The sequence below is a fragment of the Callionymus lyra genome, chromosome 4 (assembly GCF_982586985.1).
Source record: "Callionymus lyra chromosome 4, fCalLyr1.hap1.1, whole genome shotgun sequence".
Classification (NCBI taxonomy): Eukaryota; Metazoa; Chordata; class Actinopteri; order Syngnathiformes; family Callionymidae; genus Callionymus; species Callionymus lyra.
In genome coordinates this window covers 37,103,273-37,126,186 of record NC_141821.1, presented here as the reverse complement: position 1 = coordinate 37,126,186, position 22,914 = coordinate 37,103,273, and the positions used below count along the sequence as shown (strand labels likewise).

At 39.5% G+C, this 22,914-nt stretch overlaps 2 protein-coding genes and 1 long non-coding RNA gene across 4 annotated transcripts; all 3 read right to left on the bottom strand.

Moving 5' to 3' along the window:
* Positions 1-574: 574 nt before the first annotated feature.
* Positions 575-10,701, bottom strand: LOC148082856 (uncharacterized). Its single transcript, XR_015710948.1, has 3 exons — positions 10,324-10,701; positions 4,491-5,211; positions 575-3,177 (listed from the first exon to the last, which is right to left on the bottom strand). It is a non-coding gene; the product is annotated as an uncharacterized LOC148082856 (long non-coding RNA).
* A 4,274-nt stretch (positions 10,702-14,975) lies between these two features.
* On the bottom strand, positions 14,976-18,046 carry LOC148082855 (uncharacterized). Of its 2 annotated transcripts, none has more exons than XM_087788304.1 (6): positions 17,811-18,046; positions 17,415-17,493; positions 17,212-17,324; positions 16,784-17,016; positions 16,631-16,707; positions 14,976-16,425 (listed from the first exon to the last, which is right to left on the bottom strand). In XM_087788304.1, the coding sequence occupies exons 1-6, from the start codon at positions 18,001-18,003 to the stop codon at positions 15,216-15,218; spliced, it is 1,905 nt and encodes a 634-aa protein (XP_087644430.1). In that variant the 5' UTR covers positions 18,004-18,046; the 3' UTR covers positions 14,976-15,215. The 2 variants fall into 2 exon arrangements, with proteins under 2 accessions (XP_087644430.1, XP_087644431.1); XM_087788305.1 differs by having other exon boundaries at positions 16,237-16,411.
* Positions 18,047-19,430: 1,384 nt separating this feature from the next.
* Positions 19,431-22,209, bottom strand: LOC148082854 (zinc finger protein basonuclin-1). The gene is made up of 7 exons (XM_087790247.1): positions 22,203-22,209; positions 21,379-21,548; positions 21,252-21,317; positions 21,041-21,171; positions 20,257-20,309; positions 19,533-19,698; positions 19,431-19,467 (listed from the first exon to the last, which is right to left on the bottom strand). The coding sequence occupies exons 1-7, from the start codon at positions 22,207-22,209 to the stop codon at positions 19,431-19,433; spliced, it is 630 nt and encodes a 209-aa protein (XP_087646373.1).
* Positions 22,210-22,914: the final 705 nt, after the last annotated feature.

The following is a 22,914-nucleotide window of genomic DNA, read 5'->3' as shown; positions in this document are numbered from 1 at the left end:
GGGTGGAACTCGGCAGGAGACCCAGAAGCGGAAGTGGACAAATATCCTCGGAGCAAATGTTCAAGCAAAGTCTTTTAATACTCCAAGCGGTCGGAAAGGACCGAAACAAAAAAAACAAATCAGGAACTCGGGACGAAGGCAGGATGCGGCTGGAGATCGGGATCTCAGATCCGGAACTAAAACAAAAAGAGGAAAAGACTCACGTGAGCAAAACAAGGCGCTGACAACGTCAGGGGTCTTCGGGAAAAAGTTCATACGGAACACGAGCATAGAGAATCTGCGATGCCAACCTAGTCTGGAAACTCAATTCTCTGGCGAGTTCTTCAGGTCCGCGACGCTCCTTTTCTGTGGGAAGAACCCGCCATTCAATCACCCCCAGCCGCGCACCTGCCCGCGTCTGTCAAGACAAAAGCATAGACACGTACCAAAACAGGAAACCGACTTCAAAATAAAACAGGAAAGCACCAAAACATGACAAATAGCAAAAGATTCAGACTCACACCAGTAAGAGATTGTTCTTCACTCGAGAGGAGACAGCCAGAACCAACGCGGAAGTTAGTTCACACCGACTGTCCGCAGAGTTCCAGCGTCCCCCCCTTTTTATTCAGTTTGTTCAAAGCAAAACATATTTTGGAGTGGTTACATCAAAAGCATGGTACCTCATGGTACCTTTCGGATAACAGCCAAGGTCGTTGTGCATCTTCTCATGACGAGATCCTGCTCACCCCCCCCCCCCTCCCCAATTAGTTTGTCCCTAGTGAGATTCATTGCAGGTTACATCACAGCATCGGCATCAGCAGTTCAAAACAGTCTTACAGATAACACTCAAGGTAAGGGAGCATCCCACAGTTATCTGCTCTTTCTCACCTACCCCCTCCCAACTCGTTCCCTGTTCCTTCACTTGCCCTTGCTGACCCCGAACACAAATGCATTTTGTGGCAAAGAAGCGAACACATTAATATTGTGATAACGTAGTAAGCCGTTTAAAACACATTAATATTGTAATAAAGAAATATTTCTTTCACATTTCCCTCCTGTTTATCAATATTAAACAGTGTTTTTAAAAGACTTATTGCTGAAATGGGAAGAAAACTATCCCCAAAAACCCTTTCTGGGGTCAAAAAGAAGATAGAAACCCTTTCCCAGCAAGAAGCCAACATTTACATTACATATATATACATTCCCGACATTTCCAATTTGTAAAACACTTGGCTCATAACCTCTGCTTGGTAGACTTTTAAGTTACAGCGTCAAAATAAACTGGAATATCATCTATACATTTTAGACTTCGCATTCTGAGTCATCTTCAACTGGCACCAACTCGTATTGTGCCATGGCTATAGTGACATGAGCGGCTACCTTGACGCTAACTGCGTCCATCATTTTAGCCATCATTATACGCAAACAAGGAATACCACATGCTACTATAAAAATTAAAATTGAGATAATAGCCATAATTATACTGGCAATAGTTAGGATTACATTTTTCCAGCTACCGAATGTGTCGTTTAACCATTGTAAGACTGGATTGGGGACCACACCTTCCATGCTTTGAGTTTTTTTTACGGTAGGCTCTTAACAGGGTTAGTGTCTGGCTAATTGTTCCATTTTGAAGCGTATGGAGCGGGATGTATGTACAGCATTCTCCTGTACTCTCAATGTACTTACAAACACCTCCTTTTTCTGCCAGGATCATATCTAATGCCTGACGGTTCTGTACAACCATGAGAGAGGTTGCATGTAGTTGGGAGGCCACATGTGTTTGGAGAACTTCAGTGAAGTTAGTCAGAGTGTTGATTTTGTGATTCAGGTAATTAATGAGTTCTGTGTGTTTATAAGTGGTGACCGGAAACCACCCTCCAAAGAACGGAAGCTGAGACGCAGCCGCGTTTGCTTCGTCTAAAGGTTTGTCTCGGTCGGGAATATTTCGGGGCTGACCAATGGCATCAAAGTACACAGGTGTATTACTAACCATTGGTGAATCAGGAATGCTTCTTTTTGCTCTCGCGTCAGTTAAATTCATGTCTACACTTTGGTCATCATCATCCAACACATAAGTCTTTGTCTCTTGTACTCCTGTTACATAAGCACATTTACCCGTCCATTCTTCCACCAATCTGTTTCTCAAAACCCCACCTCCACACCACCACCACAACTGAGATCGAATGACGTGTTTCAAGGCCTTCTTTCATAAGTTAACAGTATGAGCACAGAACGATGCATTCAACCTCCCATAATCCCTGCAGACGGCATTACCACAGGATGTTCGGGCGTAGCAAACAAATTTGCCCCCTGTCGGTGGATGGAACAAGAAGGGTTTGGACGTTGCTCCGATTATAGGGTACCTTTGAGCATACAGCATGCAGTAACTTGTCACTTTGAAACCCTGTGTCATGTTCATCACGCATGACAAGTTTCCAATCGGCTCAACCAGTGTTACTGCTGCCCTCGGTCTCATGCAAACTGCACAATCCTTTCTGATGGATCTGGCAATGTTTACAACACGCTCAAGGTAGAGATTGTTATCAATAGTGAGTCCTGTGTCAACTGCCAAAAATTCTTCGATGGTTTCTCCGTAGGTATGAACTACAATACCTTGGGCAGGTGTAACTTCGCCTTTTCGGGATACAGTTACTGTGGCTTTTGGGAGGAGGTGTGTCTTGGTTTCTAAGATTGGTCTGTAGCATACTTTTATTAGGACGAATGGATCTTCACCATTTGCATACCAGGCCCATAGTGTCAAAACGCTACAATCTGTTTTATCTTTGTTTGGGAGTTCTGTCATGGCTTTAAAAGTGAATATCAGATTCATTCCGCTGTGCGTCATGTACACTTTATCGTTCCAATTTTTTGCGCCATTATTTCGTTTGGCTTTTGGCCAATAATCACCGCTTTCTGTTGTTACATAATTATCCCATCCCCACCATGCATTTCTCTTAGCCGAGGTTTCTTGGGACATGAGATAGAACCAATATGTTGACCATTCATTAAACCGTACAGCCTTGAGTTTTTTATCGGTTGATTCAGTGTGGAAGTTAGCTAACGGAATTGTTAAAACCGTGTCATTAGCTAGTTGTGTAAGATTGATAAAGGTGCCTGTATATTGTTGTAGCCGACTAATATCTCCTATGTCTTTGTGTGTGACATAACCTGGTGGTCCCCTCCCTAAGTAAACACCTTCATTGCATTGGGCTAGACCAGTGTTTCTCAAATAGGGGGGCGCGCGGAGCGATGCCAGGGGGGGCGCGAGTGACCCTGGGGAACATGCTTTTTTTTTTACGTGTCGTATAAGAATAAAGTGTAATTGCGCATCCACTAAGGTAAGTGGCAGTGGCGCTCTCGTTGTCAGTGTACGCAGGGAGTGGGTCTTTTTGCACCAAAGAAGAGCCCGTAGCACAGAGCAGAGCAGGAGTGTGTGGAGTAAACGAACAGTGGAAGTGCAGTGAATAGCATGGATAAGTATCTAACGGGGAGGAAAAGAGTAGCGGACAAAGACGGAGATACCGAGGCAAGTGTCCCGAAAGCCAAGACGAGGAAGTATGACGAGGCGTATGTAGCGCTTGGCTTCACTGTTAATACGGTGGGAGAAGAGGAAAGACCGGTCTGTTTGCTGTGTCTGAAAACATTGGCAGCGGACAGCATGAAGCCATGTAAATTAAGGCGCCACGTTCATACTACACACCCCAATCACGCTGATAAGCCGCTTGAGTTTTTCCAGCGAAAACGTGCTGAGTATCATCAACAGTCGTCCCGTTTTTTGAGTGCTAAAGAAGCTGTGCTCTGCAAAACGTGCTAATTGTAGCCATTAAGTAAGTAAGTAAGTAAGTAATATTTATTTATATAGCGCTTTTCGAGACCTTGAGACCTTGAGATTAAGCTTCCTCACTTCCTCATTTTGATAAAAGAAACAAATCAGCACACATTGTCTTATTCATTTTCGGTTTTTAAGAGTTTAATATTGTATGCTCCTGAGTTGATGTTGCGGATCAATTACAATGTATAAGTATTCAGTATCATAGTGTTTTATATATTGCTGGTTCAAATAGTTTTATATATTGTGCTCCTGAGTTGATTTTTCTGAGCAATTTGAATGTATTATTTATTGATTATAGTCTTTATTTTTCAGTATCAGCTGGTTCAAATTGTTTTATATATTGTGCTCCTGAGTTAATGTTGCTGGTCAATTTCATTTAATTATTATTTATTGATAAGTTTTCTTTCAGTATCCAATGCTCAGAAAATGTTTGCACTAAATTTATGCTCTTTAAGTTTTTTCTACTGTGTTAATAAAGTAATTATTTGTTAAATTGATCCATATTTCTTTATTTAGTCTTCTTTAATGTTAATAAGAATATAATGTTATGCAGAGGTGCAATTTTATTGACAAATGATATTATTTCCGGTGGCAGCGTATATTTGTATATTTGGGGGGGGCGCAAAATTTTTACTTCTTCTTAGGGGGGGCCTAACAGCAAATAATTGAGAAGCACTGGGCTAGACAAAGGCTTGACCCTCCGCAAAGACATCTGTCATCAAATTCCTTGTCTCGTTTGCTTCTAGTCAGGTTTTTAGTTTGATTGAAGTTTCGTTCTACTACCTTAGAATTAGGTGGACCCCACTCTAAGATGTACAATGCCCACAAAAAGACCAGTACCGTTCCCATAATCATAGTACATACAACATACATTGTCCAAAGTTTCTCACCCATCTGGAACGGAGAAGTCTTTGTGGTTGGTTCATCATTCTTCTCGAGAGTGTGCGTTCGCCGCGGAAGAACTCTCGTTCCATTCGTTGGGGTTTCTTCTGAACCCTCGAGAGCGTGCGTTTACCGCGGATAAACTCTCGTCCGATGCGTTGGAGTGAAGGGCAAGGCTGCCCTCACTCGTCCGTCTTTTTGACACGTGTAATTGAGGATGGGGCGCTGTGGTCTTTCGTCGGAGTGACAGGGCTGCCGGGCTCAGCAGAGGACCTTTATCACTCTGTCTTTTTGGCTTGTTGAGATGTGGTAGGGGCTCTGGAACCGTCAGGACCAGGAGGCAGTCGTTGAAGTTTGCACTGGGATTGATGAATCCAACCGGTCCGGCCGTCGACCTTTACCGCTGTTGGACTGACAGCCACCACCTCGTGAGGACCGTCCCACCGTTCGCTGTCCCACTTGAGTCGTCGCAGCACTTTTAGAAACACCAAGTCTCCAATTTGCACCTGGAAAGTCTGTGGGTCAGAACAAACTGGCAGATCATCGTGCTTACGAACGTTTCTCTGTTCATACAGTCTTTTCATGTGTGCTGGAATTGACCCTCCTGTTATACTCTGACCTTTCGGTGCAAGATCAGGTAAAGTATAAGGTCTACCGTGTATGATTTCAAATGGAGACAATGTTTTCCCTTCAGCGGGTACAATTCTCATACCAATTTCAACGAGACCAACACAATCTGGCCATTGTCTTTTTGTTTCTCTCATTGTTTTCACAAGTCTCGATTTCACAGTACCATTGGTTCTTTCAACCAGTCCTGCGGACTGGGGGTGGTATACACAATGTCATTTCAAATCAATGTTCAGGAGTTCACCAACTTTGGTTACAGCTTTGTTAAGAAAATGTGAACCATTGTCGCTTCGAATGAGCGATGGAATACCAAATGTAGGAATAATTCAACCACACAGTGCTTTAACAACTGTCTTTGCATCAGCATGTGCTGTTGGAAAAATTTCTACCCATTTTGAAAACACATCAATGATTACCAAACAATATTGTTTACCTTGTGCTTTGTTTAGTTCAATGTAATCCATGTGTATGGTGTGAAATGGTTCTGGTGGTTCTGGGAACTTTCCTCGTTTGGGTCTTAAATACCCTTGTGCATTGTTCTTTATGCAAATAAGGCACTTGTGACAAAAAGAAAATGAATATAAAGTGAACCCTTGAACGTGGTAATGCTGTTTTACTTGGGCTACCATCCCTCCTGTTGAGACATGGCTCAAACCATGACTCAATTTTGCTGCCCATTCAATCATAGATTTTGGTAACCACGGTTTCCCATCTGATAGTGTACTCGGACCTTTTGAGTTTGTTTCAGCACCTTGTTTTCCCCAATATGTCTTCTCTGTGTGAGGTGCGTTTTGTTGTCTGCTTATTAACACTTCATTTTCTTTTACAGGTGTTTCTTGTGAGGATGTGGTCTTCTGTGCAAGCATTGTTCCAACTTGTGGGCTTTTATGTGCTGCATCTTTTGCAGCCTGATCAGCCAGTCTATTTCCAATAGTGACTGGATCATTTCCTGTTAAATGTGCTTCACATTTACATATTGACAACTTCTTTGGTAGTTGGATGGCATGCAACAATTTTACGAGTAACTCTTTGTGAGCTACTTCTTTTCCTGTTGTTGTTTTAAACCCTCTTCTCGCCCACTGTTGACAAAACACGTGCACAGAACCGTATCCATATTGACTATCTGTCCAGATAGTTACATCATCACCTTCAAAAATGTCACATGCCTTTATAAGGGCTGCCAGCTCAGCTGCCTGAGCTGAACTAGTTGATTTTAATTTCCCTTGATAAAGTACTTTATCTGCGGTCGTCACCGCGTACCCCACTTTGTTTTTTACTTTTTCATCTTTACTCGCTGAACCGTCAACAAACTCTACGGTTCCTGTCCTTAAAGGTGTATCCGTTAAGTCTGGTCGTGGTTTAGTTAAAATTTGGACTTGGCTTCCACAGTCATGTGGAGTGCCATCTAGTGGTGTGGGTACTAATGACGCTGGATTGAGTGCTCCACACCTGACAATGTTAATGTGTCCCTGAGATAACAATACAGCAGTGCAATGTAGATGTCGAGCAGGTGATAAGAACTGCATTTTCGTTTCCAACAGTAAGACTGATACTGCGTGTGGTACTTTCAGAGTAAACGCGTGAAACAGGACGACCTCAGCGGATGCTTGCACAGCGAGCGCCGCAGAGAGCACGGCTTGTACACATTCTGGCGTTGCTCGTGCCACTGGATCCAACTGTTGTGAATAATATGGAACTGGTCTCATCTTGCTACCATGTTTCTGCATCAGGACCGATGACATGAATCCTCCTTTTGCTGTTACTGTTTGCTCAAAGATGGGACAATTACTCTTATCCACCAAGACAAATACTTCCATAGTCCAAAATATAGAATTCACAGAACATTAATTCAACAACTATAAAACCAACTAGATTTAAAAACTAGTAGTTAGAAATTCTTCGACCAATTCAGTATCATTATTCCGACAAAGACAAATTAATTTCAAATTGCAACTTATCAACTCAAACAACATATTCTTCTTTTACATAGAATTAACCTCAATAAAGTCTATAATACTTATTAAAAAAATGAAAAATTGGTTTCCTAAGATTTTACCTTTTCCATCATAGAATTTGTTTCTTTGTCTGTGGTTTCGGTGCTTTAGAAACAGCCTGTTTCTGTTTATCACCCTTTATTTTGTTCACAAACATACGTCACATGTTTGAATCAGGCAAACAATTTTCTGCCAAAAGGTTTCATTGGAAAAGAAAACATTTGTATTTAATACAACTTAACCCAAACTTGTTTCAACAATTTGAAAACCACCTGCTGATGAACAACTTGATCACAAAAAGACTTAACATTAAAACTTTGTTTCAGAAATTCAATGTAACTGTATGTACACTTTACAATAGCATACAGCATTTCGGCTAACAAAAGATGTTTTAAAACATTTTTTAAATACATCTTCAGCACAAATAACAATTTTTGCATGGAAAATGGCTTAACAAATTTAAAAAGTAATTAACATGAATGCTCCGTAGAAAAGCAAACCATTTTTCTCTACATGCTAACTTGAACAGTTCAGTGACGTTGCGCTAAACTAAACATACAGATATTTGTAAGAAAACACTCTAGAATATGACATGCCTCTTTTGAAATAAAAAATAATCTTCCTTATTTGAAGGATTTTTTTTTTCTCAACATGAAGCTGCACTTGGTGTATGTGAGAGGTTCATTTCTTCTTCTGATTCATCAGTTTCACATGGCGGTGCACTCAGTCGTGACCTTGATGCTGCCACCTGTTGTTGGCCTAGTCATTCTTCATCCTCAGACGAATCATCAGAGTAGTGTTTTCGTCTGGGTTTATCTCTGCGCTTGTTTTTCTCAGTGCAATCTCTGGCAAGATGTCCTGTTCAATAAATTATTTTTAAATGTGATTCCCATAGAGCTGGATGATCTTCCGGAATCCTACCATGTTTGTTAAAAACATCCATTAATCTGATTTTAAAGTCGTCTATTTTTTCGTCTTCATTCTGTGTACAGGCTCTTATTTGATTAGGATCAGGTCTCTGTGCATAGATCCGTTCACATCTTTCCAAAATGTCATTCAGGGGTAACACGACTTGTGCATGTGGTATGACATTACCTTGATCGTTCAACCCTGCCCACCCCTCCATTACATTTCCGTATCTAGCTCCTGTAGATAGTGCCATTAATTTAGCTATCTCGTGACCGTTTAACCTGTGACCATCAACGAGATCTCTAATATCTCTGATGAACTGTCTTTATGTTTGCAGCAGGTGTTGCAATAGATTGTATTATTTCTTTAAATTCTGCGGGTGTCCATGGTCTAAAAACAAAGAATGGTGCATTAGCATCATTATTCGGCATTTGAATCATAGGAAATGCTCCTGTAGTCTGTTCGTTAATATCATGTAGCTTCAGCTCTGATTTTACTTGTAGTGGATGCTGTGGATTCATTTGTTTTTCCCAATCACCGACCCCCCCATACTTCTTGTCACCTGTTTCTCAAAAGTTCCAGATCCAACTGGATTGTTTGAGTTAGAATCACAACTCCCTGAGCTAAGGTCAGGGCTGGCAGCATTCCAACTTGTAGAGGAGGCTGCTGCTGAGTTATGATCGCTTCTCCCTGAGATGGAGTCAGGGCTGACAAAACTCTCTTTTCAGGGGGGTTTGCCGCTGATGAGTTTGATGTCGTCATTGTTGGTGAGTATAACGGAGGTGTCTCGGGCAGGCACGGATATATCTTAGGTGTTTCCCTCACTCCGGCCCCTCCCGCCTGGTGAACCCGCGGTGTTGGAGTTGGAATTGGCGCCCGCCCGTGCAAATCGGGGGGAGGGAACCCCAACTGTTCTGCTCTAGGGGCGTTTCCCCTTTGCACATTATCAGTGATCGGAGCCACAGTTAAACTCGCTCCTGTGTCATCGTCAATTTGTTCAAATTCATTTTTATCTTTAACAGTTAGTTTAAACTTAGCTGTATCATTATTACTTCAGGTATGTAGTTATTGTAGCCTAAAACACTTTCCTGTATCAGTCACTTATGCTCACTTCATTCATGTCAGGTACTGACCACTGCGTGATTCTAAAAGCAACTATGTTCATGATGGTTTTGTTATTGGATCAGTAATTTCAATTTAAATCTTTATTTAATTTTTGGTAGCACAATTTACTGATACTAAACACACTTTCATTTGTTTTTTATTTTTTATTTTCTGATTCTTTTCCCTTGCTCTGTCATACAGAGTCTTACATGCGTACCACTGCTTTCCATGTACTCCGTTCAACTTTCCCTTTTCTCTATCTTTCAAAGACAATTTACTCAACAACTTACTCAATTCTGTCTCATTATCAACATCTCCTGAAAACCTATATTTTTTCTGCCACTTTTTCACAAATCTGCAACAACCTTTATTGTCTAAATCTGCCGACTCAACTTTACGCACTCGTTCTTCTTTTTCTCTCTTTTTATTAATTGCTTCTGCATCCGCAAAAGTCTTATTTTCCTTCTTCATGTCGTTCTGGTATGTGTCTTGTCGAGTTTTTTCGAAAGAAAATGCTAAATGCCTGGTGGCGACCGGGAACCAAACTTCTACCTCAAAAGAGGCGGGCTCCCCTGGGTGTTTATACTCACAGTCGTTTCACCAGTTTTAGATTATTTCTTTTACTCAAGACTCCAATTTCTATGATGGTTTTGTAAATTCTTGGTCAGTTTTGCGTTGTCACCGTTAGGTTTCGACAGACAAGAATCCCAACAACCTCTCAGTGAGAAAATGGCCCTGGTGTTACAGTAACACCCCGTACTGCAAATACGGCCTTAAACAGAGAAGATTTTACCCTTTTCTATTTACTTGTACCTTGTGTCACCGTGATACTCACAATGATACTCTATTGTTTTACAACAATACGGCTTTTGATCACTCAGTGATCCCATGGACGGACTTCTACGTTGTCCCCTTATTTCCACGGCTTCTTCATTTGATACAATGATGCTTTATATCACAATGATACAACTTAGTCAGAGAAGCGTAACTGACCTCAATCTTTTCGCTGGTGGAGTTGATCTGGTCTTGGATGCCGTCGGCGTTCTCCCCGGTAGATGATGTCCAACTCCTGGCCTCGTGGAAAGGAGGTCTCCCAGGGGTTTGTAAGACCCACTGGCCGGTGCACCGTGTGGTTCAGGCGTCGTCGATCATCCACCGAAGAAAGGGCGTTGGCATCCGGCTCGAAGGACCAAGTTAAATGTCAGAAAAACTGTTCACAATGTTTCACAGACAAATCAGTTCAATAGCAAAAGATTCAGACTCACACCAGTAAGAGATTGTTCTTCACTCGAGAGGAGACAGCCAGAACCAACGCGGAAGTTAGTTCACACCGACTGTCCGCAGAGTTCCAGCGTCCCCCCCTTTTTATTCAGTTTGTTCAAAGCAAAACACATTTTGGAGTGGTTACATCAAAAGCATGGTACCTCACGGTACCTTTCGGATAACAGCCAAGGTCGTTGTGCATCTTCTCATGACGAGATCCTGCTCACCCCCCCCCCCCCTCCCCAATTACTTTGTCCCTAGTGAGATTCATTGCAGGTTACATCACAGCATCGGCATCAGCAGTTCAAAACAGTCTTACAGATAACACTCAAGGTAAGGGAGCATCCCACAGTTATCTGCTCTTTCTCACCTACCCCCTCCCAACTCGTTCCCTGTTCCTTCACTTGCCCTTGCTGACCCCGAACACAAATGCATTTTGTGGCAAAGAAGCGAACACATTAATATTGTGATAACGTAGTAAGCAGTTTAAAACACATTAATATTGTAATAAAGCAATATTTCTTTCACACTGTTGTATGTACAGATTGTCGTAGAACTGGCAGATCACAGACTTGTTTCAAAAAACACAAAGAACAAGGAGGCAAGGGTTTCAGCAAATGTGATAGTCAAAAATTGCGAAAAGTGTGGCAAGCGGTGTTACATTTGCATTAAACCAGGAAAGACAGCACATCGATGCCATGTTTTAAAATGTAACATCTTTATTGTTACATTGACATCCTCAGAAGAAGTAAGTAAGTAAGTAAGTCATTTTTATTTGTATAGCGCTTTTCCAGACCAGGGTCACAAAGCGCTTAAACAATCAAAACGATATTCAATAAAGTATATATTTTAAAGATCAAGATAAAACTGATAACACAACAGGAGTTCCAGAAAATCAAGGAAAAGCCTGAACAAATAGAAACGTCTTAAGATGTTTCTTAAAGGAGTCAGTAGATCCATCAACCAAACAGAGAGAGGAAGATGGTTCCAAAGCTTATGAGCAACAGCCTGAAAAGATTTCTCTCCTCTGGTCCTGAACCGTGTGCGAGGAACTATCAGTAGATTCTGATCCACAGACCTCAGAGCCCGAGGTGGGGTGTAAGGCTGGATCAAATCAGTGATGTAAGGAGGAGCCTGACCATGAATAGCTCTGAAAGTAAGAACCAGAATTTTAAAGTTGATCCTGAAAGAAACTGGCAGCCAGTTAAGAGTTTTAAAGATCGGAGAAATGTGAGTTCTTCTACTTGAGCGGGTCAGAATCCTTGCTGCAGAGTTCTGAATCAACTGCAGGCGAGACAGCTCCTTCTTGTTAAGACATGAAAACAAACTGTTGCAATAGTCCAGGCGAGAAGAAACAAACGCATGGATTACAAGCTCCAGATCATGTTCCGACAACATTTTCCTAAGTTTAGAGATTTTTTCTCAGTTGAAGGAAACAGTTTCTGGTCAGTTTTCTGCAGTGTTGAACAAGAGACATGTCTTTATCAAATACAACACCCAGGTTCATGTTCCAGGTTCAATGTGGTTCATGAACTAGTTTGTTGTAACTAGAGAGCTTTAACAGAGCAAGTGAAGCAAAACTTTTAAAGAGTAAGACATCTTTCGATAATGGATCGTAAAAGTAGAATCCCAAGTTTGCAACCCTGGAGAGACTCTATGGGGTTATCACGTGCCATCAGAGATATTTCGGGCTGGAGAACCGTCAACGCTAAACGAGACCACGGAGGGGGGGCATCAAGACTCTGGAGGAGCAGGTGCACAACTTGGTTGTCCAACAACCACTAGTGACTCCTGGAGGTCACTCCACCATTGAGCAGGGTGTGAATTTGGTTTGGCACATGGACAAACCATCGACGACCCCTCACCACCAGAGGGGTCCAATATGGATACTTCTCTTCAGTTTGAACGGCGAACATGATGACGTGCAGTTTCTGCCAAAAAAATGGTGAATATTCCATCATCTACCACTCCTCCTGGCTCAAAAACCTAGACGGGGATATACTTTGCCCCTACCTGCGAAGTTATGTGTGCCCACTGTGTGGCGCTACTGGCTCGAGAGCTCATACTAAGAGGTTGTGCACAAAAGTGGACCCTACACCTCAGTCTTTGTCAAGGACAAGCCCTTAAGACTCTGGATGATGTTTACCATTTAACTTGTTCTGATATTGTTGTGTGTATTTTTTCGACCTCATTTTGTGACCACCAGTTTGTTGTTGTGAGTGATTAGGTATGGTTTTCTGTTTTTGACATACATTGTTTAAAGTAAAGTTAAAACTATGTTGCTTTTGCATGGCTTCTCTAAAGTTACCTTAGGTTAACAAATTGATAGTTGTCTTTATTTCTACAAAATAAAACTAAATCACCGGTAACGTTAACATTTTCTCTGAAGTTTAAACTCATTTCTATCTTAAACATTGACATTCACTTTGAATGACTAACTGAGACCTAAAAAGTCAGAGTAAGTTTAAAAGTTTAAAATACAAAAATAAATAAGATAACAACAACGACTAAACTAAGAAACTAGGGTTTGAAATAATGTGATGATGTTGGGAAAATGATGAACCAAAGTATGTTAAACGCATGAACCACATTGAACTTAATGACTTCAGTGCGTTTGTCTGCTTCATGTGCAAGACAAGAAATGAGGGAGTTGACTCTCAGAGGGGATTTGTAAGAGGAACACGGCACCTGTGACCTTGAAGGATAAAAACTTAAACTAGAAGAGACAGATGTGTGTGTCTTGGCACTTGACACTTGTCTTGACACTATTCTAGAAAAAAGAAGAAAAAATAAAATCTACTTTTAAAAGTTGAGAATTTTATTGAGAACTTTTCTTAACCTGTTGTTGTGTTTTTCTTTAGACGTTTGTCATTACGATAAAAACAATGTTAATATACCTTTAACTTTAAAGTCTGCATTATTCAAGATTATTGGTCAGTTTGTAGAAGAAAACGTATAAGAGCACTTTTGTAGTAAAACAACAGAAAAGTATAAACATAACACAGCACATTGAACTGTTCTAAGAAAATATATTAATATAATATTATATAAGACTGGCTTCTCCGTTATGAAACCGTTAACCTTGAGCGTTTGTTCAGACATGGTGAGTCTTTTCCTCTTCTGTATAAGCGGTCAGATTTGAATCCTCTGTCGAAGCGATTGCGAACAAACTGAGTCAACAACTCTACCAGCTGGAGGTATGAATATAAAGATGACTGCTAGTTTCCAACCGCTTCAGGGGAAAGATAGGAAATTTAGGGAGTTGCGCATCCAGTCAAACCTTGACTGTCCTCTCAGAACCGTGGGATAAATGTGTGAATGACAAGTTTGACATAGAGTTTTAGAATAGAAAAAAGATTCCAAGGGATCATGTACTGATGATTTGTGTTTAGTCTTTGTGAATAAGAAAGTTGGAAACAGTTGTTACAATATTTTAAGAAGGTGACAAAAATGGTGGAACATCTGTTTTAAACACTTTTTCAAAACGTTGGAAAGTTGATTCGTCCTAGAACTTGGAGTGCACCACAACTTCAATTTGGTAGTTCAGCCTTTAAAAATAAACACACAGAGTTGTACTCTGTAAGTACAGATCATGTAGAAACACTTTGGTAAAAACACTATCTTAGTCAAAGTCAGTTTTAAAGGATGCTCTAAACAATCTGATAAAGAAGGGTGGTTTCCTCGGTTCTTCACTTCCAGTAGAGACCTGATCGAAGATTGATGTGTTAAGAGGATACAATGTTAAGATAATTTTCTTTGCAACTCTACAAACTACAACTCACAAAAATTTGACATAAAGTTTCCGGAAAAGGTCGACATTCCTGAGTGCCAGGGCCATAGGAGACGGGTTCATCAATCAAATTTTGACAGAAGGTTGTGCCAGGGGGCACCAAAGCGAACCAAAAAATGATACCAAACTATATGTTTCTAGGGGTCATTGGGTTGAGCTGTCAAGTTTTATGAAACAGTATGATACACTCCTTAAAATAATACTTTTGTATGTCAAAGGAAGACATTTGAATAAAATGTATAGAAAATTAAAATGAATATACAAGATGACGATTTTAGCTTTAGTTTTACAATATACCTTTGTATACTTGCATTTCAAATCAAATGAAGTAGTGATGGTTTTCATGAAAAAGCTGACGAGTATCATACTTTTTTTTAAAGGCCACTAGATGTCACTCTTTGCTTTATAACCTTTGGTACTGATCTACTAATTAGCGAAACCTGGTATCCAAACTGAGTTTGCCATCGCTTTAGAACTTTAGATAGAAGTTAGCACTCGTAGCATTTCCAAATAAGGACACTGTACCAAGATAGATCATCAGCTGGTGGATGAGTCCTGGTTGAGATACGACAAATGCAAAACAAACATCTGGAAGAATTGAAAACAGGACATGCACTTTTTATTTAAAAAATAAATACCAATATTTCAAGTTACTGAATTCAACTGAACATTATTAAACTGAAACAATGAGTTGGGAAAATAATCAGATCGTACTAACAAAATCATCTTATTTGTAACAGAAAAACCTGGATAAAGCGCAGCATGAAAAACAATTACTAGGTGAAATGACTTTTTCTTCACTATTCATCTCTACATGTGGCAGAGCTCAGGTTCAGCTTGTTGACTCGTTCATCTGGTGGGTCTTCTTGTGTGTCTTCAGACAGTGACTCTGAGTGAACCCTTTCCCACAAACATTGCACTTGTACGGCTTCTCTCCGTTATGAGTTCTCATGTGCACAGTCAAGTGCGTCTTCCGTGCACACGCCTTTCCACAGGTCCCACACACAAACGCCTTGACGCCCGAATGAACAGTCATGTGTTCGTCCAAGTTACATTTACGTTTAAAGGCACAGCTGCAGTGTGGGCAGGGGTATGGTTTCTCTCCTGTGTGGACGCGCATGTGAACAGTCAAAGTCCCCCTTGTTGTGAAGTCCTTACCACACTTGCTGCAATGGTAGGGTTTTTCATCGGTGTGTTGCCTCATGTGGATCTGAAGCTGCTTGCTGGTCAGGAACATTTTGCAGCAGACGTCACAGAGAAAAGATCGTTCTCGATCTGTATGAATCTTTTCATGTGTCCTTAGAGTTCCAATTAGTTTAAAACAGCGACCGCACATACCGCAACTGTGAGGTCGCTCTTCTGTGTGGGTCAACTTGTGGCGTGACAAAGATCTGTAGTCGCTCAGGGACTTACCACAAACTCCACACTCATGTGACTTGGTAGTGGCATGTGTCAAATCCTCCTTTTGCACAAATACGTCCTGATATGTCTTGTGCACACTGCCCACCTCATGAAGTCTTTGGTGATTCTTCGGTGACTCTTCCAAGGCCAGCGATTCGTGGCACATTACTGGTTTCTCTTCAGAGTGGGAAGCCTCGTGTTCATTCAAGCTGTGTTTGAAAAGTAAGGAGTCTCCACAAATGTGGTGATCCGTATTTTGATGGACACTGTGAAGATGGTCAAGAAGCAGCTCAGTGGTTTCTCCACATACGCCACACATGCCGCCTAGATCGTCAGCATGACCAAGCGCATGTTGGATCAACTTAACCATGGAATTTTGTAAAGAGTTACAGACTTTACAAAACAAAGCATTGTCCACCATCTTCCCTCGTTTTTTTGTTTTCTTTGTCAGCACTCTTACTTGTTGCATTTTACTTGCAGGTTCCCACTCAGCACCACTATCAGTCCCGACCCTTACTTTCTTTTGTAATTCTTGCTCATTATTGACACATCCTTCTCTTTTTTCTATGGAATTGTCTTCCACTTCACCCATCAAAGCGCTCCTGCTGACCAACACATGTTTCATTTCTTCAACAGGGTACCTGGAGAAACCAGGTAACCAAAAAATTAAGATCGAAATCAAGAAATACGCAATCAGTAGGAAAATTAGTAAATAAGCTGCACACATTAATTTGCTTTTTGCCTTTTATAAAAGATCATAGCTAAATTAACCAGTGATTATCATATTGCAAATTTTTTTTTGTTCAGAATTCTAATACAGTTTCACTGTCTTAAATTATTGTTCACCTGTTGTTGCTCAAGGGCATCCGCAAAACAAGTGTGGTGGAGTCTTCAACCAATTTAGATGTTTGATTGTCATTTTTCTGAAAAGAATAATTAACAAAATTATAATTTCACCAGAAGTTCTTGATATATTGTTGATAGAGAAGACTGTTCTACCTTCGGCCTGATGAAGACCATCGACTTTTCTGAGCCGATTTTTCCAGTTATCTCCTCCGCTGTCAGTTTTTTAAGGTGTAGAGGAAGCAGTCTTCTCCTCCTGTCAGATGTAAAAAATTCTAACTCTTTGTGTCCATCTAGTTGAGGGAGCTTAGACCGTAGGAGACCCAGGAATTCTGACTCCGACAGGCCACAAGGAGACTGCAGGTTCAGTACTGGACACTTCTTGAGCACTGCAGGTTGACATGAATAAAATTAAATAATCATTTAAAAACATACATTTCTAAAATATCTGAAATTAATGTTTTAACACGTAATTAGACATATTATTGATAAATGGTAATTTTTTTACTTTTTTGTTTCCAAAGCATTTCATTTTAGTTCTTTTTTAGTCATTTACAGGCAAACTTGAATAAAAAAAGGGTTACCATTGTTTGACAACACATCGATCATCAAGTCCTCCATGATTCGAATCCTCAAATTCACACATTTCTCTGTTTCACTGAGAGGTCTGTTACCCTTTCTATTCGAGTCCAAACACCTAAAACAATCATCAGTGTATAAAAGGACAGGACCTTCAATCACATTCTTATTTTATTATTTATTATTATTATATTATCTAGTAAGATACCTAATATTTCCGCCAAGTTCTGTCAGATTTTCCCTTCTAACATCGTCATCTTTTCGATTTACAGTAACGCTTTCACCATCTGAAAAAATAGAAGAAATAACGTTAATCCAACTAAATTAATGTAACAACAGAGTACAGCGGAATTAAAGACAAAAACAACCGATGGTAATATATTTTCCAGAACTTTTCTATTTTATTTAAAAATCAATTACAAAACTAAATTGTTCAATACACTATTGTTAATTACTTACCTTACACTGTTGACTAAAAAATAATAATAATAATTTAAACGATTAAAAGAAAAACATATTTAATGTAACAGGTAAGTGTTGGTGTACGTTCTGAAAATAGTACTATAAACATTTGAAAAAAATGATATGAGTTATTTAAACGTACGGAGAGTTAAGTTGGGTGTCTTCAGCAGCTGCAGCAGCTCCAGCTGTTCCCTCTGACGGTCGATCTCGCGCCTGAAGCCCAAAGACTCCTCTTCATATCCGGCTACGATTTTGTCAACCGCCGCGAGGATTTTCTGAGAGGTAGCAGCGAGACTGTCGGCAATAAGAACTCTCAGAAGGCAAACTTCAGACATATCGTTCTATCTGGTTGCAGACAGTTCTGCTATTTACTATAACGCTTCCTTGTTGGTTTGTTGACTTCCGCTTGCGTTTCTATTTACGTCCGTGTTGAATCAAAATTCAGCAATATAGTTCCGATCATTTAAAAGAGTAAGTAAGTAATTTGTAAAGTGATAAGATATTTACTGTGGTTTAAATAATTCTTATCATTTCACTGTTTGGTTCAATAGATTTAATCTTTTTTCTTTGGGGAACGTTATCACGGGTAAAAATGATAGAAATCCAGTTCTCTAGAATCAGTAGTTACTCAAATGTTCCACCTTTTTAAAGATAATCATATTATAATCATAATATTGTTTACTTTGTTTTCTATAAGATCATATTTATATTTGTATCTGTTGTATCAAATTTTAGTCAACCCAATTTTTAACACGTCAAATTGTGAGAATCTAATGTAATGCTTTTCATTTCACTTTCGTTTTAATTATAAATGATTTAATTGTATAATAAATAATGGTAATGACGATAATAGTAAGAAATAATAATAACAATACTAATAATAATACATTGAATTCAAAAGCGCCTTTCAAACTATTTAAGGTTTCTTCACAGAAACCAACCAAAAATAGCACAATACAATTAAACCACAGCTTACAATGCAATCAGGAGGTATAGTATAACAAAATAATAAAACAAGGTAAAAGGTTTATAAGGGGTATGCAGTGCCGAACAGGTTGGTTTTGAGTTTTTATTTGAAGAGGAGGAGGAAGTCACAGTATATGCCACTTTAAGGTAATGTATATTATTTCCATTTAATTGTTTTGTATTGTATCCATCTCAATTTATTTTATTTGTATTAATTTCATTCAAACAAGACAAAAATAAAGGTCATAATTTATTGATGTCGTAGTATTACACTGTAGTACACATCTACTAGTATACTATTAATATTTCAAAGATAAAATATCACATGAGAAAAATTGTGATTTATTTTACATTTTTATTCGTGGATACAAATACATATACATGACAGCACCTGATGGCTAAATTATACAACAGGAATAAAGATGTGATCACACAAATGTCCACAGCTAACAAATGCTATACAATGAGTCAGCAATTTAATATGTTTCCTGTTTCAGTCACTTTCTCAACATTTCTCTTGCTTTATTTGTTGACACTCATAAATACCTCTCTGTCTATTTTCAGAGGCATGCTGGACTTTCTGGACTTTTTCTTCAACAAACATAGACTGGTGTTAACAGCCTTGAGGTTTGAAGGGTCACATGCGGGAGAAAAGTCTTGCATTTGGGGTGAACTTTGGTTGAATAAACTGTTTAAGGAGTCATAAGCAAGAGAAGGAATAATGGGAAGGTGTGACTCTGGGCTTGAATTACGGTGGATTGTAAAAAGAGAAGGCAGAAGTTTGGATTTAGTTTGCTCAGCTGGTTCTTTTCCCCAGCACTTCTTGTCCATTTCTGAGTGTCTCCATATACTTATGAGGTTATCTTGGCTGTGTCTTCCACTTTGCTGACTGACTAACTTTTGGGTGTGGTTGTCTCTACTAGTGCCCGTGTGAAGTCGTGGGTTTGGATTTGCACTGTGACGATTTCGGCTTCGCAGGGAGCTAAACACCATAGAGCAGCCTGCAACCGTGCAACAATGCTTGATCTTCAGGTGGACAGCGTTGTAGTGAATCTTCAAAGTTCCTAAAACAAAAATATTTAAAAAATAGATGCAACTGAAATAACAATACAATCATAGAAGATTACACTTTTTTTTGTCTTCAAACAATGGTTACTGTATGCAATCAAGTAGTAACTTAAGTGTGTATCCTATGAAAATATATCATGTTAAAATTCAACTCTCCTGAAGTCTTGAATTTTTTTATTACTTTATGTCTGAAATCTTAGCGAATGAGAGGTTACGAGAGCGCAATCCATTTTGACATAATAATGGCTTCACTCCCCCAGCCAGCTGTAATCATGCCTTGCTTTGTTTATACAAGAAGTCCCTTGGAGGTAGAGACTTCCAGGATTGATGATTAACAGAGTGGGTGTGGTTATGGTAAACCAGATTTTATCTCCAGAAAAACAAAGTGTTTTCGGTGGGCGGGGCTTAAGTACATTTTGTAGTGTAAATATTATAATATAACAGAAAAATACTGATGAGTACAATAGAGGCCCAAGATCTATTCAATAGACACTCAAATCAACACATTAGTTGACCGCTAAGTATGGACATTATTTTCAAAGTTGTTTGCTTACCTTTGTCGTAGAAGCTTTTCCCACAAACACCGCAACAGACCCTTCCTTTCCGACTTCCAGTACCAGAAAGGAAAGGAATGGAACATAGCGAAGAGGGTAGTGGATGCATAGAAGGTGAAAATGAGGACATGGAAATAGGAGAGAGGAAGGAAGAGAAGGAAGGCAGTGGGCTAAGAGAGGAAGACGGAGATCCTTCCAATTTCTGAGAATTCTTCAAAGCTGAAAGTGAGGCCTGGAATGGAGAAGTTGATGTTGGAAACACAGTCGGTCTGGCGGTCGATGTGAACGTTGAGGATCTTTTTGTTCCTTGGCCCCGAGTCAATGTGGACTCGTGCACATTTAGATAGTTTGATTTGTCTGGGTCTTCCTTTATTGTAACTCCTTTGGATTGGTAAACAGCTTTCTCTTCTTTGCCTTGTAGCTTTTCTATAAGTTGCTTCGGTTCTCTATGACACTCCAACTCACTGTGAGGAGCAACGTCCTAAAAAAAAAAAAAAAAAGACCTTATGATCGTATTACATTTCAGAGAAAATAGTCTTTGGTTACCTTGTTGGATAAACAGCTGACTGTGGAAGTGGAAAAGTGAAATGGGAGGAGCAGAGACAGACCTCCAGGAATATTTTCAAAATGACATAAAGAGTCAGTCAAGTTTGAATGACTTTTTCTAAGAAGGTGAGCGTCTGCAAAGTGAGACTGTGTTGCAGCATTCCTGATCGACTCATGAATGCAACAATTTCGCTCAATAGTGGTGCAGATTTTGGAGCAGTTGTTGATGTTGCTCGACGTTAGACGCTGCATCTTCATCATTTCAACAATGTCACGTGTCTCCCCGAACCGAAGAAACTGTTGCAGGACCAGAAGTTCTTCGTTTTCATTCAACATCGGCCAGCTCTCCAACACCTTCCCACTGGGATACTAACAATAAATAAAACATTTTGATAGATCAAAACGGAGACATGGGTTGAAAAAAATTCTAGTATAAGGTTCTGCTTTACCTGAAGCGTGTATCCTCTAATGTAATCACTTAAACTCCAGCCAAGCATCTCAAGAATTTGAACCACCTGAAGGAGATATTGGTTTAGAATATAATCTTTTCAACCTTTTAGAAACTTTTGTTTGTACCAGCTCAGTTGTCAGAACACTGAAGAGGCGATCCAACACAATTTTTAATCTCACTGGAATGGCCTGAGCTCCATACAGAACCAGGGAACTCAGGTCAAACACCAGCCCTGGAAGAACCACCTCCACTGGGCTGCTGCCAAACAAAGGTGGTGTGCGGAGCTTGTCCAGGGCTTCAAAGAAAAGTTGTGTCAGACAACAAGCCTGAATGAAACACGGAAATGAAAAAGATAATAGTTGTGTATGCGTATGTGGTGTGTGTAGGTGTGTGTGTGTGTGTGGGGGGGGGGGGTTGTGTTTGTGTGTGTGTTTGCAGATGCACACTCCAGATGCTATAATGATGGGATGACGGCAGACACCTGACTTCTTCTCACCCAAGCTTCATGAGCATCTTGTTGTTACATACTTATTATTGAATATTTTTATTATTATTATTATTTCTCAGTTTTTTTGCTGTTCCAGTTTTGTAGAAGAAATTTAATTCACCATGCATGAAAGTGTTGTGTGTGAGTACAGTGAGTTTTTGTCTTAAAAATATTTTTTTACATGGTTTCACTCCACACTGAATTTTGGCTAATAATTCTGTTCTTTATAATAAAAGTTATATTAAATGAATATTACAGAAAGCATTTAATTTTATATTCATTGTTCAAAGATATAGTCCTTTGCTTAGCCCATATTCACTAAAACTCACGGACCATAAATGACCTGCGGGCCGCAATTTGCGGGCCCCCCATATTAATAAGCTATTTCCTACCATTGACTGAAAAAAAGTTGATCTGATTGTCTTTCGCTAACAGGGGTTGCAACTAAGTTGCATCTCTCACCATGCATCACCCAGCTGTGACTGCAACAATCACATGACCGAAGTTGATCACTTCCTGGTTTGAAGCTCACACAGCTGCAGGTTGACACCGTACACCTGATGGACTGAAAGACATCTTCTTACTCAATGAAGTGAACGTCAGAAACAAGTATTCACAATTCACAACGAGTTAGAGGTTTAATAAAAAGCAGTTATAGAAAAGTTTTAGGTAAAATTCACCGACACAAAAACAACATTGTTTGGAAATAGCTTGTATAAATTGCCATTTAAACTAAACTTTTTTTTATTTGTAAGAACAGTATTTGTGGACATAATATGTACCTTATCACAAACTGGAGTCATCCTCATGAAGAAGCTCAAAGTCGTTAAAGAAAAAAGAGGTTTGTCCTCCAAATGTCAAGTGCTGGATTCTTAAAACATATTTAAAAAAGAGGTCAATACAGATTACTAGGCCAACAAAAGATCAAATATTCACATGATTCCAAAATTGAAATATAAATAAAAATAAAGAAATCAGTGGCGCATAGTTAACAACTATTTTTGTTTATTAAAAATATTTAAAAAATCAAGAAATATTCATTCATATTATTTACATTATACAATTTTCAATCATATGCTTTGGTATTTGCCTCAAAAAAATATTCAATATATCACTTGATCAGTATATTCATGAAAAACTATAATGTTGAATATATAATAAAGAAAAAGAAAAA

What these genes read in the sequence shown, in the direction of transcription:
- LOC148082854 (XM_087790247.1), bottom strand. An exon ending in GAAAAGCTTCTACGACAAAG is followed by an intron (nt 19,699 to 20,256) that starts GTAAGCAAACAA and finishes TTTTTGTTTTAG; the next exon opens with GAACTTTGAAGATTCACTAC. An exon ending in AGAGACAACCACACCCAAAA is followed by an intron (nt 19,468 to 19,532) that starts GTTAGTCAGTCA and finishes GGAGACACTCAG; the next exon opens with AAATGGACAAGAAGTGCTGG.
- LOC148082855 (XM_087788304.1), bottom strand. Translation starts at nt 18,003, where the DNA reads ATGTCTGAAGTTTGCCTTCTGAGAGTTCTTATTGCCGACAGTCTCGCT. An exon ending in GACACCCAACTTAACTCTCC is followed by an intron (nt 17,494 to 17,810) that starts GTACGTTTAAAT and finishes CTATTTTTTCAG; the next exon opens with ATGGTGAAAGCGTTACTGTA. An exon ending in CGATGTGTTGTCAAACAATG is followed by an intron (nt 17,017 to 17,211) that starts GTAACCCTTTTT and finishes GTCAACCTGCAG; the next exon opens with TGCTCAAGAAGTGTCCAGTA.